Here is an 18,208-nt window from a genome sequence, read left to right as displayed (position 1 = left end):
ATCAGACTCGTCCTTTCAGAATGGCATCCATCTTTTCACAGTCGACTAAACTCTATCCCTTACATACTGCAAAAACATATTTCCTTGGCACATGTATCCCAGAACCTCCTCTGATCCCTCTGCAAGGTAACGCTACTTTGCAATCCCTATTCCATACATCACATTTCTGAAATTGAGTCCATTGCTCTCCAGCACCTGGAAGAGCTTTCCAGACACCACCTCCATAAGTTACCCAACATGCTGACATTCTACTGCTGCCATGGGGCACCACTATCCAGTCCTTATCCTACTCAAAGTGCTTCTCCTTGTCAACCTCTCATAGCACCCAGACACTGCCTGACAGACCTTTTCAACATGGCAAATCCCCCAACACTCCCTACCATCATTCCAAATGTAGAGTCCAAACAATCTTGGAATGTTATTGTTAATCTTTTCACCAAATTCCTCAGCCCCACAGAAGTTTTAGTCCTATCCAAAGGACTCACTTTTAGCTCTACACCCATATTTAACCATACTGGACTTATGAAAGATGTACTCTCCTTCTCATCCCTGTAATGGAAACATTTCTTTGTCACCAATTTCTCCAACCAAATCCAACCTATTTCCAGCATTGAACCCAGCCTCTCTCAGATCATGTCACCATCCTCCAAGTGTAATCCTCCCCCACTTCCACCTAACCTGCCCCAGACCACTTTCCAGGAATTCCTTGCCTCAAAATTGGCCTCACCATCCTTCCCCAGGAACCTTTCTCAGAAAACCAACCTTTCAGCAGAGGAGAGGACAGCCATACACAGTCTGACCTAATAATCCTCCCTACTTACAAAGGCTCCACTACTGTCATGATGCATCACAGTGACTACCAGGCAGAAGAGCTCTGCTAATTGACCCATCCACCTATAAACTCTGCCTTAGTGATTCCACCCCAGGAGTACAACAGAAGCTCCAATCCCTGTTTAAAGCCTTAGGTCCTTTCCAGAACCTCTCCCCTGACTCCAGTTCCCTCATCACCCTTATGACACCCTGCACAAGCAATTTCTACATACTCCCAAAAATTCACAAACCCAACACCTTGGTTGCCCCATTGTAGTTGGTTATTGGGCCCCCATGGAAAATATTTCAGCCCTCACTGACCAACACCTCCAGCCAATTGCCTGTAATCTACCCTCCCATGTTAGAGGTATCAACTACTTCCTTCACCAACTCTCAGCCATCTTGACACCTTTACCTCCTGTTTTCCTATTGGATCACTGTTTATGCCACTTCCCTATGCATCAACATCCCACATGCGCATGGTCTTGCCACAACTGAACACTACCTCTTCCAATGTTCTTCAGACTCCAAACCCACTACCTCATCCCTCTTTCACCTAACTGACTTTATGCTAACATATAACTACTTCTCCTTTGAAGGGAAGGTATACAAACGAAATGCATGGCACAGCCTAGGGTACCTGCAAGGCCCTCCTATGCCTACCTGTCTATGAGCCATCGGGAGGAAAATTTCGTAGAATCCCAGAACCTCAAACCCTGCCTGGTTCAGGTTCATTGATGATTTCTTCATGATCTGGACTCAAGACCAAATCAGCTTATTCTCATTCCTCCACAACCTACCAATCAATTCACTTGGTCCTTCTCAACCCAGCATGCCAACTCCTTAGATGTTGTTATTGTCCTCTCTGATTGTTCCATCCACGCCTCTTACCACATTAAACCCACAAACCACCAACAATACCAACATTTTGACAGCTTCCAACCTTTCCACTCAAAACATCCCTCCCATACAACCTTGTTACCCAGTGATGGCATACCTGCAATGACAAGAACTCCCTTTCCAATTATACTGTATGTTTCACCAAGGCCTTTACAGACAGGCACTATCCTTCACACCTAGTCTGCAAACAGATTTTCTGTGCTATTTCCTTACATGCACCCAGTCCTCCCACCAATCTCAAGAGTCAGCTACAAAACAGTGCCCCCTTTGTCACCCAGTACTGCCCCAGACTGGAACAACTGAACCACATCCTTCATCTGTGCTTTGATTGTCAATCATCATGCCCTGAAATGAGGGACATCCCACCCAAGATCCTCCCCATATCTTCTAAGGTAGTGTTCCATTGCCCACCCAACCTCCACAACATCCTAGTCCAACCCCATGCCACTCCCAAACTAAATCCTCTGGCCCATTTATGATATCCCTGTGAAAGACCTAGGTTCAAGACCCAACCAATCCACCCACCCAGCACTTCCCGTTCCAGTCCTGTTACAGGTTTATCTTACATCATCAGAAGCCAAGCCACCTGTGAAAGCACCCATGTTGTGTACCAGCTCTGCTAGAATTGCACAGCTTTTTTATGGTGGCCAAGAGCAAAGCAGACCACCCTGTGGCACAACAGGCAGCTGAACATAACATGCTTCATTTCAAAGGCTGATTCACAATCCAGGCCATCTGGATCATTCCCTCAACCACTGGTTTTCTGGACTGTGCAGTTGGGAGTTATCTGTACAACAAAGTCTCTGCTCCAGAAATTATTTGAGCCTCAACTTAAAATAATCTACTGTCTCTACACATTCCACCAAACCATATCCACACCCTCTTTCCTATCACCTCCTCCATATTCACATCCCCTCACCCTCTTTGTGTGCCATCCTCTGCTGATACACCCACCCCTTCCCAGCTACTCTTCTTTTTCACTCCACTTTCCCACACCCCTTTCCCTACCTCTCTGCCCCACAGCCTCCCGACACTGCACCTGTTGGTAGTTTTGTCATACCTTGTGCATGCTCCATTCTTCTATTCGGCAACCTACAACCAACTATCCCTTCCCCTTCCTTGCCCCCTCAAGATTGCTTCTTCCTTTCAATGTGTCTATGACATTCTGGTCCAAGCCTCCGGAGATGGCAGTCGTGTGGGTGAGAGGTGTGCTTTATTGTGTGAATGAATGTGAGTGTGTTTCTTTTTCTGAAGAAGGCTTTGGCTGAAACCTAAATGTGTAACAGTCTTTTTGTTATTCCTGTCTGCAACTCAGTAAGTCATATTTATGATGATCAGCAGTCTGTCTGTTTCCTTATACTGTTGATATTCCAGTCTGGAGTTTCCATTTTTTGAAAATTTTATGACTCATACAATCAGTAACTGTTGCCCAGTTGTGCACATGGAGAAAATTTTGGTCTCAGCTCAAAGTTTTCAGAAATATGTACTGTATTACAGGACCGTACAGGCTTCATGATGTGTGTATGGGTGCCACATGTGGAACCAGAAAATGATGGTGCCTTCCTGACTGAAGAACCATGGGTTATTATGTCTGAAGGACGCTATAATCAAGTACCTTATCTAACTGGCATCACAAGTTATGAATTACTCAGCAGAACACAAGGTATGACCTCAAAATATACTTATTCTTGTGAAGCTTCTGTGTTGTTTCAATAGCAGTCCCTAAAGTGAGAGCAGGTATGAACTAGGTCAGCTAAGAAGAACATTCTTTGCAAACACAACTTGTTTTGTTCTTCATTTTACATGCTCCTGTAAACAAGTAAACCATAAGTGTCGATGTATTTGTCTTGTGTTGTGTTTATAATTTTGTGAGCATTACTGTTGATTGGGTGTCGTAGAGTAATAGTCAGGAGCAACATAGCAGCAGTATTTAGATTGTATCTAGCAACTACCCAATTTACAGTATATTTCTTGTTGCATAGTGAAGCAAAGTTAAAGGTTATTAGGGACTGAGCCTGTTGTAAACACAACACAATAATGGGGGAAACTGAGCACTGCCTGGAGACAGTTGGGAGCTGAGTTGAATGTGGTTGACTGACTTCAGGGTGCTTTCCTGATCTGCAGTGATGCTGAGACACTTGCAGCAAAAACTATGGCAGCTCTTCCCTTGAGGACTCTCATGTCATACCACACTCTGGCCATCCCACACTCACCTGAGTCTTAACAGCAAACTTCTGGTTGGAAGGTAAATGTGGGAACTGGCAGCAATCTTGCCATGCCTTGTTATAGACCTCACATGCTCCATCAGACAGTGCTATTCTTTCATCTTTTGTGCCCCATCCCAGTGTTGTGCCAACCTTATGATACATCATGAAGTTTTACATATTGCTGAGAATTTCTCTGAGACAGTACAGGATGCCTCGTATTTTGGTCCTTAGTATGGTCATATTATATTCCTGAAGGTTCTGGACAAGTGCAGAGAGTGAGTTTGCTGGACATGGAGATGTGAAATGTAAGATGGGTGATAGAACCCATCAGGAAAATAGCAGGCATGTCAGGAAGGCAAGTGTGAATTGTGGTTGCTGGATGTAGAGAGCATCAGACAGTGGCTGTTTAATGCACTGGATAGAGCCAGTTACATGTTTGCGAAGCATGGCCCACATCAGCACAAATGATGCTTCCTCAATTGCAACAGGGAATGACTAAGTTGGTGAAGGCAGCTAACCTCTCACACTGGGTGAAATCTGAGCTAGCATTTTACAGCATTGTTCTCAGAACTGATTGCAGTCCTTGGTTTGAAGCTCAACAGAAAGCTTAAACAAAATGTTCAGGCAAAACTATGATGCTGTAGGATGTAGATTTCTTTACCTCCAATTTTGGGTATAAAACTGCTCAACAGGCATTTTCCTACATAGCTTCAGGCAAATGCCAGGATGATTCTTTCAAATGGCCACAGTGACCTCCTTCCCCAGCCTTCGTTAACCTGAAGGGACTAGACTTCACTGTTTGGTCCCCTACCCCAAATTAACCAACATGCCTTAAAAGGTTCCAGATGGAGTTTTATTTTCAACAGGACTTGGACCAGATTAATTTAGCACATAAGCCACATGTTAAGCGCATCAGACCAAAATTGTCTGGGCATTCCTTACCTCAGTGAACAAGCAGCTTCAACCAAGGTGCACATGTCTCTCTCAACTCTTCCATTTTGCTGTGATGTTTCTACGAAGCATCTATTTTTTGATGGGTTATGCCATTTTCACTCACAATATACTTGAGTCAGTACTGCTACCCTCGAGCTGTTATTTTAATTTTCTCTCTCAGCTTTTGCAATAAAGTTCTTGATCAGACCTGTAACTTCATGCCTCTGACCATAAAGAACAATTTGAAATAATCTGAGTAGTCATCCTACAAAAGCAAAATGTATCTCACTCCTCCAAGTGAATGCATTTTCCTCAGTCTGCAGATGTTTGCATGAAGCAACTCAAGTGGGCATTAGCTTTTTATGAATTTATGAATTGATTGAGAAAGGGAAAAAAATGTTGTTTATCTGCCAAACACTCTTCACAAGTGACAAAGTCATCAGTGAAGTCCACTACTTTATGTGACAATAATTCTTTTGCATGCACAATGCTATGTCGCAGAACTTTCTATGCCAGAGAGTCAAATTTTCAATGTAATTAGACAAATTTAACTGACCACTTTCAATATTGACTGATAAAAGGTCACTAGTGTCATTACTGTCAACCACAGACTGCATTTTATCTGCAGACATCAGAGTAACCATTGATGGTTCTTACTGCACTCTTTTTAGGGAAAATAACATATGATACATTTTACTGACCTATTGGATAATGCATGAACTTCACTTCTACTGTTCAAGGATTTGTATTTTTCCTTCTTTGGCACTAAACAGGTACCTTCATCCAACACAGCTCCTACACAAAACAGATTTAATTTCAGTCAGGCACAAAAAAACAGTCCACTAAACTACTGTTTAAAAAAAATTTAGCCCCATTCCCTGCATACAGTTCCACAGTATCACACCCAGCCTCATGAAGAAGTTTACCATCACCCACAGTAACTTTAATTGAGCTTTGCACATGGTCCAGTTTCTTAAACAATTCTCTCTTATTGCATATATGCTCACTAGCACCTTATTTATGAACTAGGCTGTCACTCATAATACCACCAAAAAAACTCTGCCACTTATTGTAAAACAGACATAAGCACATGGGGCCATAACATTTAATCAGGCACAGTAAATGAAGCTTCATTATAAGGAAGCTTGCACAAAGTTTATTTAAAAATGTAATAGCTTACAGTCAATGACTGATGACAATAACAGACACTGAGAATAAGAAAAAAAATCAAAGCAGTTTACAAACATAAGTTAACTCAAACCAAAGAGAAACAGCAGTGATGCCTTAAAATGACATTAACATTTTACCGCTAATAAGAACACTGAAACCTTTAATAGGAAGCTTGAAAAATAAACTAATATCTATGTTTAATGAGTAATCTGTACTAAACTAACTGTTATTTCACTCTAAATAATTTATCTTTTTGAGAGCACAAAAATTTGCACATCTCATCTGGTACAGACCTGTTCATTGAGCATTGGTATGAGCAGGAAGTCACCCTGTGTTAGAAGTAGGACTAGACTGCACTATAAGTGTGTTGCTGTTTATTTAAGGTTTGTGTACTACATTTTCAGAAGAAAAATGGGAACTAGGAAAAATAGTTATTCCACACAATGTGCTGAAAACTCTGGTAAATGCCCTAAGATCAGAAATGGTGGATACTCTACATACAGGAATTTAACATGTCTGAAAGTGCCAATGATTTTTTTCAGTAGCACCATTGCAGAAACAGTAAACATACATCATAAATGCACATTCTTCATTAGTGTAGATGTGTAGCATTTTAGTCAGAATGAGTACCAACACAGTTAATAGATGCTTCTCTCTGATACACTTTCAATCCCTTGCATAACTTCACTAACAGCACCCCATGGCCAACTGCACATTCAGTGAGCTAGTTTATTTATATATTGTCCTCTGAATCTATACTGTGCATGACATGCACATGGTGATGCACAAACATACATTTGATGTTGGACATTATGATAGTTTGCTGGCATGAAGTAATATGCTGAAAGTTTACACAAAGACGAGTTTACATAAATATTTTCTGAGAAGTTATGAACACACTAATTTATGAAAACACAAATTACATACTCAGTAACACATTTGTATTTTAATGCTGTATTTCTGTCACACATGTACACAAAAGTACCTGGTTGGATGTTCTTTCTGCACTTAATTTGCTTAGTAGCAGATGATATGGATGCAAGATTTTTACACATACTTGCATTAATGCTTTACTCTTTACAAAATTCTTTGCTGCAATTTGTTTCATGTTTCTTTCCACCCATGTGGAGCAGAAAGTCACTTGCACTGTAGAAACAATGATCAAGTAGAAATGATTTTAATTTTTTATTAAATACAGACAGGGACTTACTGTTTTTTACTTCTGATGGCAGGCTGTTTCATATTTTAATGCCTTTGTTAAAGGGACAGTTTTTAAATGCAGAGGTGTGCATTTCTTTAGCATGGAGTTTCATTTTCTGCCTAGTATCATAGTCATGGACATTTACATTTTTATTAAATTTTGTAATATTGCTTTTTACAAATTTGCATAGTTCTAGTATATAGAGGCTGCCAAGGGATAGGATGAGCAACTTTTGGAAGAGAGGGGTGCAGCTATCGGTCGGCTTTGCCTTATTCATTATTCTTATATCTCTCCTTTGGGTCAGGAGAGTGTTTGGGTTCAAATGGTTCAAATGGCTCTGAGCACTATGGGACTTAACATCTATGGTCATCAGTCCCCTAGAACTTAGAACTACTTAAACCTAACTAACCTAAGGACATCACACAACACCCAGTCATCATGAGGCAGAGAAAATCCCTGACCCCGCCGCGAATCGAACCCGGGCGTGGGAAGCGAGGATGCTACCGCACGACCACGAGCTGTGTACTGAATGTTTGGGCTATATGTAGAGTCTCTCTACAATATAATACCATACTGCATTACACTGTGGAGATGTGCATAGTAGGCTGTGTGACCAGTTTCTGGGCTTGTGCATTATGTGAGGATTCATGGGTCATAGCACACTTTGTTTAGCTTACTATTCATTTTATTAATGTTTGTTTCCCATTTTAGATTGTCCTGGATGCATAGGCCTATAAATTGGCAGTAAGACATCTTTATCAAAGAGATTGAAATCTAAAAGATAAGTTGGGCTAGAATAAAATATCAAAGAGGATGTGTTGGTAAAACATATATGCAGGCACCATTAGACAAAAAAAAATGCACATTAAATGTGTTCTGTCTCAAAAACCACTTCAAGTAGGGTGTCTGTGCATATGAAGTTTTTGCTTTGAATGAGGGTTACATCATATCTTTGAACACGACCATTCCTCCTGGGACTTCCTATATACTTTTGTTCCTGTGTGTTTAAAACTATTTTGAATCTTGAATAGTCATTTAAATTTCACATCTACATTATTTCTGTTTCTAGTTTTATGTGTAGTCTGTAAGGGAAAGTATTTATTGTGGAAAGAAGATAGTTTAAATACAAAGGGAAAGCACAGTGAAAATGTTTGGATATTTTCAGTGCTTTGAACATGAATCTCAGCATGTAAACCTGTAATTGCTCTTATAGCTTTCTTCTGCCACATGAATACTGTTAGTAGCAGGAGAATTGCCCTATAGTAGCATTGCATATTTCATATCAGACTGAAAGAATGCATACTAGGAAGACAGTTGTTATTTGCTAACTCATGTTTGTAATTTGCTTAACAAAAAAGGTGCACTTGACAGTTTGGTATATAACTGTTTGGTTTGGCTGTTCCAAGTCAGTTTGGGATTCTGGTGGATTCCAAGAAGTTTAACAGAATTACATTCACATTTAGTAGTTTCCATTTACTGTTGTCTAGTGTAAGGTTCTTACTTTGGGAAAATATGGCAGACTTTTCAAGCATTGATTCTGTTCCTTCTTCATCTCCTCCAAGTTCTTATCTACAGTAATCAGGGTGATGCCATCAGCGTATATTACGGACTTGTGAGGCAAGAAAGTAGATAAGCCATTTATGTGCACCAGGAAATTGAAAGGTTCAAGCACAAAACCTTGAGGCACACCTTTAACGACTGGGGGACCATGTGACTGACATTTATTTACCACGAGAACCTGAGGTCTGTTAGGCAAATATGATCTACACTGTCCAGTGACATTAAAGTGGCCACCTGTCAAAAGCCTGAATAGCCACCTTTTTCAATGCATATCACTGTAGGACATGCAGAAAGAGAGTTTGTGAGGTTCTGAACGATACCAACAGGGTTATGGAGCCATAACAACTCCAGTGCTGTGACCATCTGAGCTAGGTTTCTCAGTTGAGGAACCATGACTGAGCAGCCCGATCGAGGTGGTCCCACAGATTCTCAACTGAGTTTAAATCTGAGCAGTTTTGTGGCCAGAAAAATAACGTAAACTAATCCTGGTGATCTTTCAACGATGTATGTTCAATGAGAGCTGTATGACATGTTGCATTGCCCTTCCAATAGATACTATCATGCTGAGGAAAAAAAATGGTCCAAATGGCTCTAAGCACTATGGGACTTAACATCTGAGGTCATCAGTCCCCTAGACTTAGAACTACTTAAACCTAACTAATGTAGGGACATCACACACATCCATCCCCTTCGCAGGATTCAAACCTGCAACTGTAGCAGCAGTGCGATTCCAGACTGAAGCACCTAGAACTGCTTAGCTGGCTCATGCTGAGGAGAAACAAACTGCATGTAGGGGTGTAAATAGTCCCCAAGGGCAGATGCTTACTTATGTTGATCCATCGTGCCTTCCAGAATGCCAGCATCACCAAGGGAATTCATGAATACGTTCCCAGACCATAGAACTCCCTTTTCCATCCTAGACCCTTCCAATGATTGTGGCATAGTATTTGCTTTCAAACTTTTCATGCTCAATGGAGCATAAAACATGATAATCTGAAAAGTCCATCTTTGCCACTCAGTGTATGTCCAGTTGCAATATTTTCATGCAAATTCCAGCCTTTGACAGAGATGAACAGCAGTCAGACAACCATGCACCTGCTGTGAAGCAACGTTCATTGAACAAGAATTGAAGAGATGCTGTTGGTAGACCTTTGGTTCATCTGGACAGTAAACTGCTCAACATTTGTACTTCTGTTTGCCTGTATATGTCTCATCACTGAGCCATGTCATCTATGGCCCATGATGCACCACAGCTGCCTCAGTGCCAGTTTTGGATAGCACCATTTTGCCATGTGCAGTACATTTTTATCACAGTGACACACAACAAGTTTATAAACTTAACCATTTTAGAAATGCTCCTACCCTTGGCCAGAAAGCTAGTTATCATGTCATTTCGGATGTCAGATAAATTGCTTTGTTTCTGTGGTGTTACAATGATGACTGCACTGTTTTACAACCCCCGACCCTTCTCTCCCCGACACACTTTACATATACCCCACTGCTAGTGCTGGCACTTGCCATCTATGAGTGGTTATTTCACATTGATGTCAGTCACAGGGGGTGGTCACATTAATGGGACTTGAAAGTGTATTAGTGCCAGTCCATTATTCTTGGTACTGTAGCACTATAGCTTACATATGAGTATTTTCTGTGGCACTGTGAGATCTAGAAGTAAAACACAAGGGAAGGAATTGTCTGAAAACCATAAAGAATATCTGAAACAAGTGCACTTACTGTAGACAAACTTGCCCTATAACCAAAGAATGAATAAGAAATCAAATGGTGATAATCAAAATAGTTGCAAAATAGACAGCAGATAACAGCACCCAAATTGATTCCCTGTTCCTTGTCTTCCTAAAATCATTCAGTATAGTTCCATCCCCTTGTCTAATGGTCATTGATTGATTCATCTAATTTATTTATTCATCCATAGAACAATATGCATCGACGGATGTCACCAAGGAATCTGTTATACAATTTTATTCCATAGTATAATGTATTACCTTGAGATTTGATTGGTTTCTTATGTTTGGATGTAAACAGTGGATTTGGTTCCCTGGTCACATAATGTGCTGTTTGTGGTGTGCTTATTAAAATGTTTTCTTACATAAAGTTGTTATAGAGGTATTTACACAGGACTGTCAGATTTTTTTCTTATATAGTCCCTTTGTCAGAAAAGTTTCAGGACACGTCTTTTTAAAAAATAGAAAATTGCACTTACCAAGTAATGACCATAGCTCATATTGAAGTAGTCCCCTCAGCTATATACACACAGAGCAGCCAATGTTTCCAGAGGTCTTGGAAGCAAGCAGGAAATTTTTGAACTGAGATGCTTGTAAGCTCATTCATCAAAGCCCACTGGATGTCTCTGATATTTTGCTGAAGCTTTCCTTTCAGTTGCATTTTCTCTCATGTGAACAAGAAAACAGTCACAAGAGGTCAGGCGAATATTGCAGATGTGTGATGACAATATCTCAGTGTCTGGCCAGATACTCGGTAATAGATAAGCAGTATTGGGTCTTTCACTGTCGTGCAGTGAGCACCAGTCCTGAGAATGCCACAAATGGAGGCAGTAATGTTGAATTGCTTCTCACAAATGTTTCAAGATTTGATGTAAAGAGTTTGGTTCACTGTTTGACTTTGAGGAACATTCTCATGGTGAACCAATCCTTTACTATCAAAGTATGTTATAAACATTATCCTTATTCTCAAAGGTTGTCATTTGACTTTATTTGAGGTTGGTAATCCAGCACTATGCCATTCAGAACTTTGACACTTCATGTGAGGGTCATACTGGTAACAACAACTTTCATCCCCAGCAATAATCTTTGACAGAAAAGTGGGATCACATGCGGCCCTATCCAGTAGATCAGCAAAAAATTCTTCATCTTACCTCTTTCTGTTTGTCTGTTAGTGTGTGAGGGACAAGTTTCTGTTTCCCTAAATCTTTGCATAAAATCTTATGACACACATCATGATTCTGATATTGCTCTCACAGTTTTATGACAGTTTTCTAGGAATAAGTGCATTACATGCTCCATATTTGCTTTGATACATGCTGTAGATGGGTGGCCAGTTTTTGGATCATCTTGCACTGAAGCTCTGCCTTCACAAAACTTTTTGTGCCACTCAAAAACAGGACTTCTTGAAAGTGCCTCTCTTGCTTATGCTTACTTAATCATTGCCCACATTTCACTAGGGGTTTTCCTGAGCTTAATGCAGAACTTAATGTTCACTCTATGATTGCAATCAGGATATGTTTTGTCACTGTACTAGTGCACCAAGAACCCAAACAGTGTGTTGCTAAGCACAGGCCTGGCACCTAGTGAGTTTATCCAGAACCATAGCCAAGGTAATTTCAAGGATGCACACATACCAGGTCACATAAAAACAATACCTGTTCCTTTTTAGTATTACAAATTCAGAAATAAAAAGTCTGGTCCTGGAAATTGTCTGACAAAAGGAGTACATTATGTTGTTATAGATGTACTCACACAGGACTGTCAGAATTTCTTGTTTACTTTCTGTATAGTAGCATTGTTTTTTTTTCTTCTTCAGAAGCTTATAAAGTTTTTCTTTTTCATATTTAAAGTTACTGTATTGTGCAATGACCAGTTGTGAACATCTCTGAGAGCTCCATTGCATTTTTCTGTTAACTGTATTGAATTTTTGTCTGTTATCACTACAGTACTGTCATCAGCAGACAGTATCTTTTTCTACATACCTGACACTCTGTGTGAAAACATTTACATATACATAAGGAAGAGGTCTAGGTCAAATACACTTCTCCAGGGGGCATCTATATTAATTTATCTCAGGTGTGCTAAGTCTTTCCTTTTCATCCCATCTGATAAGTCTCCCCAGACCCAGAGTCCTCAGTGACCTTCGCAAACTCTACCCCTTTTTCTAAACCTCTTCAGTTCCTTTCTCTTCACCCCACTTCCTTCCCCTTCAGCCTTTCTCCCAGAAGAAGAAGCCAATGGCTCTGAAAGCTTGCATAAGTAAAAGCCTTTATTTTACATGTGTGTCCTCCTACTGCCACTTGGTGAGTAGATCTTTTATCTATCCATTTGTTTTTAATTGGTATTTCCAGGTAAAATAGTGTATGGAATACCAGGCCAGCTTTATGGTTATATTGTAGAGTTTGTTTTCACTAGGACAGATTGTTTCATTCTTACTGGAGAGAAATCTTCAGATGAAGAAGTAGCTTAATGATGTGCCCCGAAAAAGTTTCATGGGAGTTGGCTGTTTACTCTAACTTATTGCGTATAAACATGTGGCAAGATCTACTGTAGTTTGATTATATGATTGTTGAATGATCACTGGAAATGGTCACATGTATGAAATATCTGGAGGTATACATATGGAATGATTTAAAGTGAAACAACCAGATAAAACTCTTCATATGAAAGGCATATGCCAATCTGAGATTCACTGTAAGAATCCTCAATAAGTTGCAGTCCACTCACAAAGGAGGCAGCTTACAAAACCCTCAGTGGATTAAGACTTGAGTACTGATTATCAGTCTTATCAGGTATTATTGACTGGAGCATTACAGTGCACTCGAAAACAATTGTGTATTTCATGACACATTCATTTAGCAAGTTAAAAAGCACCATGGAAATCCACTAGAAGAAAGGCACTGTGCATCACAGTACAGTTTACTGTTAAAATTCCAAGAGCGTATTGTTCTAGACATGTCAACCATTTTACTGATGCCTCCTACATACAGAGAAATTTAAGTGAGCTTATCCCATTAGCCGTTCTTTCCCCAAACTGCCTGCACCTAGAGATGGAAAGGGGAAAGTAACATTGGTATGCCAACTAACCTCCATCACACATCATAAGTTGACTTGCATTATGAATGTAGTTATAGTTATAGATACAGATGTAGACATAGCCATAAGAATTTCTTCAAGATATTCTTCAGTGGAGTAGGTGGAGCCATTTAACAGAAATTTCTTAACTTTAATAGTCTTAAACTTCACTAAATTTCCTAGGAGACATTTAACATGCCCTGGCAAGTTATTTAATACATGTGTACCCATGTATCTAACTGCTTTCTATTTTTATGTTCAACTCCTCTTGTGTTTATAGAGGTTTCTTGGGTCTTAGTATGACAGTCATGCTTTCCACTATTTTTTGTGAAATTAGAAATAATGGCATTGCTTTCTGAAGAGTAGGTATCTGGAGGAGGTTCTAGAACTAAGATAAGCTATTAATTCTATGACACTTAATTACTTGGTTTAATGTTCCATAGATCAATTGTACAATAAATCATAATAATGTGAAATGGGTCATTTTACATTCACATCAAAAATTACAAGGGTATATGGAAAAGTTATGCCTCCAAATTTTTTATATGAAAACTCTTAAGGCTTTTTAAATAAAGTAAAATTTATTACATTGTTGCAGATGTTGCAGCACTTGTTGTGGTCTGGCACTGTCATGCTGAAGAAGGCCGTATTCCATTTGTGGATAAACTCTTCGAATTCAAAACGCAATTACAGCACACTGTTCCACTCACTAGACATTACATGCTGCCATGTTACATGCTAAAATTAAGAGTCCTCTTGCGGCATAGGGCTGCAAATATGTAGACTGTTAATAACATTTGTTTTATTTAAAAAGCTTGAAGAATTTTCACCTAAAAATTCTGAGGCATTACTTTAACAGCAGGCTCTCACATTTTGTAAATATGGCTACATGCTGAACATTTAGAATTTTTGTTAAGACAAACAAATATAAGTTGATAATTTCTACCCACCACCTTTCACACATTGCAATAATACAAATTCTTTTATAGAGTAGAAGCAGTTATCATGGCGAAAGTTTTTCAGTTTTTTTTTCAAATTTTACTTTGCTGTCTGTCAGGCATTTTATGTCACACTTCTGTGTTCTGAAAGTGTTATCATTGCAACTTTAGGTTCCCTAAGAAGTGGTTCCTTAACTTGTAACTGAATATAAAACCACAAAACAAACTACTTTCATCAATTGTTAGATCATTTATTGCTGTATTCGTGTGTACATATAATGGCTTCTTTGAATGCTGTTAGCTCTAAACACAAATGCAATGGTCACCATTTACATTTTTGAAGTACAAAAAGTTATTCACTGGAATTGGTTAGATATGTATAGCATACCTGAATTATCATGTCATATAAAAATCTTCACTTAGATATATTACTTGTCAGTGGGACTGTATTTTGTTTGTGTCATGTTTAATACAAGAGTTGCTTTTATTTATTTGTTTTCTATAAACTGCAGAAATCTTATTGATATACTCACTATTGCACTAATAAATTAATTTTCTGTTTGCAGCAAATGGAGCATTTGCATCTGAAGATGGTGTAAAAAATCTGAATGATAATTTTGATGCATATGTTGCTCATGATCTTCGAATCTCAGATAAAGATGAACAATTGGAAGTTTCAGCACAGATTCGACAGTTTTACTTTGGGGACAATGAGATTACACTGAAAGATAATGATACAATTGCAACTGTAAGAGATATTTTTTTTTAATTTTTAATGAAAACACAACTTTCTTGCTTTTTGAGGCTTTTAATCATGATTAGTGAATGATTACCATCTTGAAGTCAACAAGTAAGACAATATATTTCAGATGTACACTGTACTTGTGGCATGCTATTCAAATATGCCCCTTTATTTATTTTTTCCGTTATCATTTATAGATATGAAAATTACTGTGTGTGTTACTTCATGACTTTGAAATACCTAGAACAATTTCATCAAAACTTGAGGCAAATATGACTTATTATGTAGAAAATCCTTTTATGTTGTCATTACTATATACAAAATGCTGTTGTGGTGAGATATCCACATGATCTGGTCTGTATATAGATGTAGGTGGCAGTGCGAAGAGGGTGACATGAAAAAAGAAATTTAAAAAGAAAACTATATTAATGTTTTATCCTAAATTTTCATGGCCATTGGGGTGGCTGATGGCAGTTCCAATGACATTTAACTCCTAGAAGTGGGGACAACAGTAAGAACGGTTACATGTGAAGTGCAATAATTGAAATTCCTGGAGCAATATGTAAAATAAGGAAAAGGCAATCACACACCTACAGCAGATTGATCTGTGAAGCACAAAAAGACTTAACGAAAAACAGCATTCACGCTAAGTTTCAAGAACTGGCTTGTTTTCTACCAACAGTACACACACTCATACACACAACTACACATACATCCAAACCCGTGGCTACGGAAAGACTACCGTGGTCACAGGAGATGGTGATCAGTGTGACTTTAGGAAAAGTAAAGACACCATGGAAGCAGTCCTGGCATTGTGCTTCATAATGGGAGCAACACTGAAGAACAATCAAGACACATTAGGATGATTTGTCAAGACCTGAAAAAACCATTTGACAATGTAAAATGGGGCAAAATGTTTCAAATTCTGTGAAAAATAACAATGATCTATAGGGAACGTGGGTAATATACAGAGTGACAGTAAACTATATGAAAAAAAAATGTAAATTATTTACAAACTACAGCATGCACATATTTCATTCAGCATGCAAACATCACTACAGATATTCTGATTTAGGTAATGGCGTGTTCAATATGCCTGCCATCATTTCCGATGATGGGGCACAGACAAATAGCAAAATTCTGCATGACTCGCCAAAATGTCTGAACATCAGTGCTGTCGATGACCTGCCATCATTTCCGATGATGGGGCACAGACAAATAGCAAAATTCTGCATGACTCGCCAAAATGTCTGAACATCAGTGCTGTCGATGACCTCCTGAATAGCTGTTTTCAGCTCAAAAATGGTATTTGGATTATTACTGTGCGCCTTGCCTTTAATGTAGCCCCACAAAAGGGAGTTGCATGTGTTCAGATCTGGAGAATATAGTGGCTAATGGAGGCCCATGCCAGTGGCCTCTGGGTACCCCAGAGCCAGAATATGGTCCGCAAAGTTCTTGTCCAGGACATCAAACACTCTCCTCCTTCAATGGGGTCGATCTCCATCTTGCATGAATGATATCTTGTTGAAATTGGGGATGAAATCATCTTCCAGACCCTCCACATACCATTCAGTAGTCACCGTACCATCAAAAAATATCACATCAATTATTCCATGGCTGGACATTGCACACCTCACAGTCACCTGTTGAGGGTGAAGAGATTTCTCCATCATGAAGTGCAGATTCTCAGTCCCCCAAATGTGCCAGGTTTGGTTATTGATGTAACTTCAAAATGAAACTGGCCTTCATTGCTAAACCAAATTGTGCAGCACATGTTAATTCCCATCATGCCCCATGGTCAACCATGCGCTTTGAACATCCTAATGCAAACTGATCAGAAGTTATGGTGATTTCATTTCATATAGTTCAACAATAGTCACTCTGGCCAGGAAATAGAAGAGCTAAGGGGGGACAATAAGAGCGGAGGACAACGATGCATCTTAGATGTGTACTGTTTAGTTTGTACATTGAAGAACCAATGACTGAAACAAAAGAAAGTTGAAATTTAGTGTGAAGGATACCAGTGACAAGATTCACTATGACATTGTTGCCCTCAGTGAGAATAAAGAAGAGTTATAGGATGTTTAAGAGAATGAACAATTTAGTGAGTGCAGAATAAGGATTGAGAGTAAACCAAAGAAAGTAAAAAGTAATGAGAAATAGCAGAAATGAGAATAGTGAGAAGCTTAAGATCAAAATTGATGGTAATGAGATAAATGAACTTAAGGAATTCTGCTGCTACTGAAGCAAAATAACTTGTGACTGATGAGGCAAGGAATGTATAAAAACAGACTAGCACAAGCAAAATGGGAATTTCTGGTTGAAAGAAGGCTACTAGTATCAAACATAGGTCTTAAACTCAGGAAGAAATTTATGAAAATGTACCTTTGGAGCAAAGCACAGTATGGTAGTAAATCATGGACTGTGGGAAACTTGGAACAAAGAGAACTGAAACATTTGAGACATGATACTACAGAAAAATGTTGAAAATTATGGATGGACTGATAAAGTAAGGAATGAGGGAGTTCTTCACAGAATCAGTGAAGAGAGTAACATATGGGAAACACTGACAAGGAGAACAGTCAGGGTGTTAAGACATGATGGAATACTCTCATGGTACTAGAAGGAGGTGTAGAGGGTAAAATCTGTAGAGAAAAACAGAGATTGAAATACTTCCAACAAATAACTGAGGGCATAGGGATCTAGAAAAAACACTGTTGGATTAGGTCACCCTTAGCACTGTTATAAATAGTGTGGGGCTAGGGGTGGGAATTTTGACTGAACATAAGAAACACATAGTTCACTATTTGGGAAAAAATGCTGTGGGTTTAGACACTATTGTCATCACAAAGAGTGTGAGTGGGATATATAGATAAGTGTAAAAAAAAGAAAAAATTGAAAATGAGTGGTATATTTATTCTTGCATCTTA

The 18,208-nt window shown here is 39.1% G+C and overlaps 1 protein-coding gene across 1 annotated transcript in view; it reads left to right on the top strand.

Annotated features, from left to right (window-relative positions):
* The window catches only part of LOC126327583 (esterase FE4-like), a 74,713-nt gene that overhangs the window by 33,740 nt on the left and 22,765 nt on the right, over positions 1 to 18,208 (top strand). Inside the window, exons 7-8 of the mRNA XM_049995900.1 lie at positions 3,208 to 3,373; positions 15,103 to 15,284. Coding sequence (XP_049851857.1) covers positions 3,208 to 3,373; positions 15,103 to 15,284 — 348 coding nt within the window. The remainder of the gene's footprint in view (positions 1 to 3,207; positions 3,374 to 15,102; positions 15,285 to 18,208) is intronic.

This window comes from Schistocerca gregaria, chromosome 2 (assembly GCF_023897955.1).
Source record: "Schistocerca gregaria isolate iqSchGreg1 chromosome 2, iqSchGreg1.2, whole genome shotgun sequence".
NCBI classification, from domain to species: Eukaryota; Metazoa; Arthropoda; class Insecta; order Orthoptera; family Acrididae; genus Schistocerca; species Schistocerca gregaria.
The sequence above is the reverse complement of the archived record's forward strand: the minus strand, read 5'-3'. Positions and strand labels throughout refer to the sequence as shown.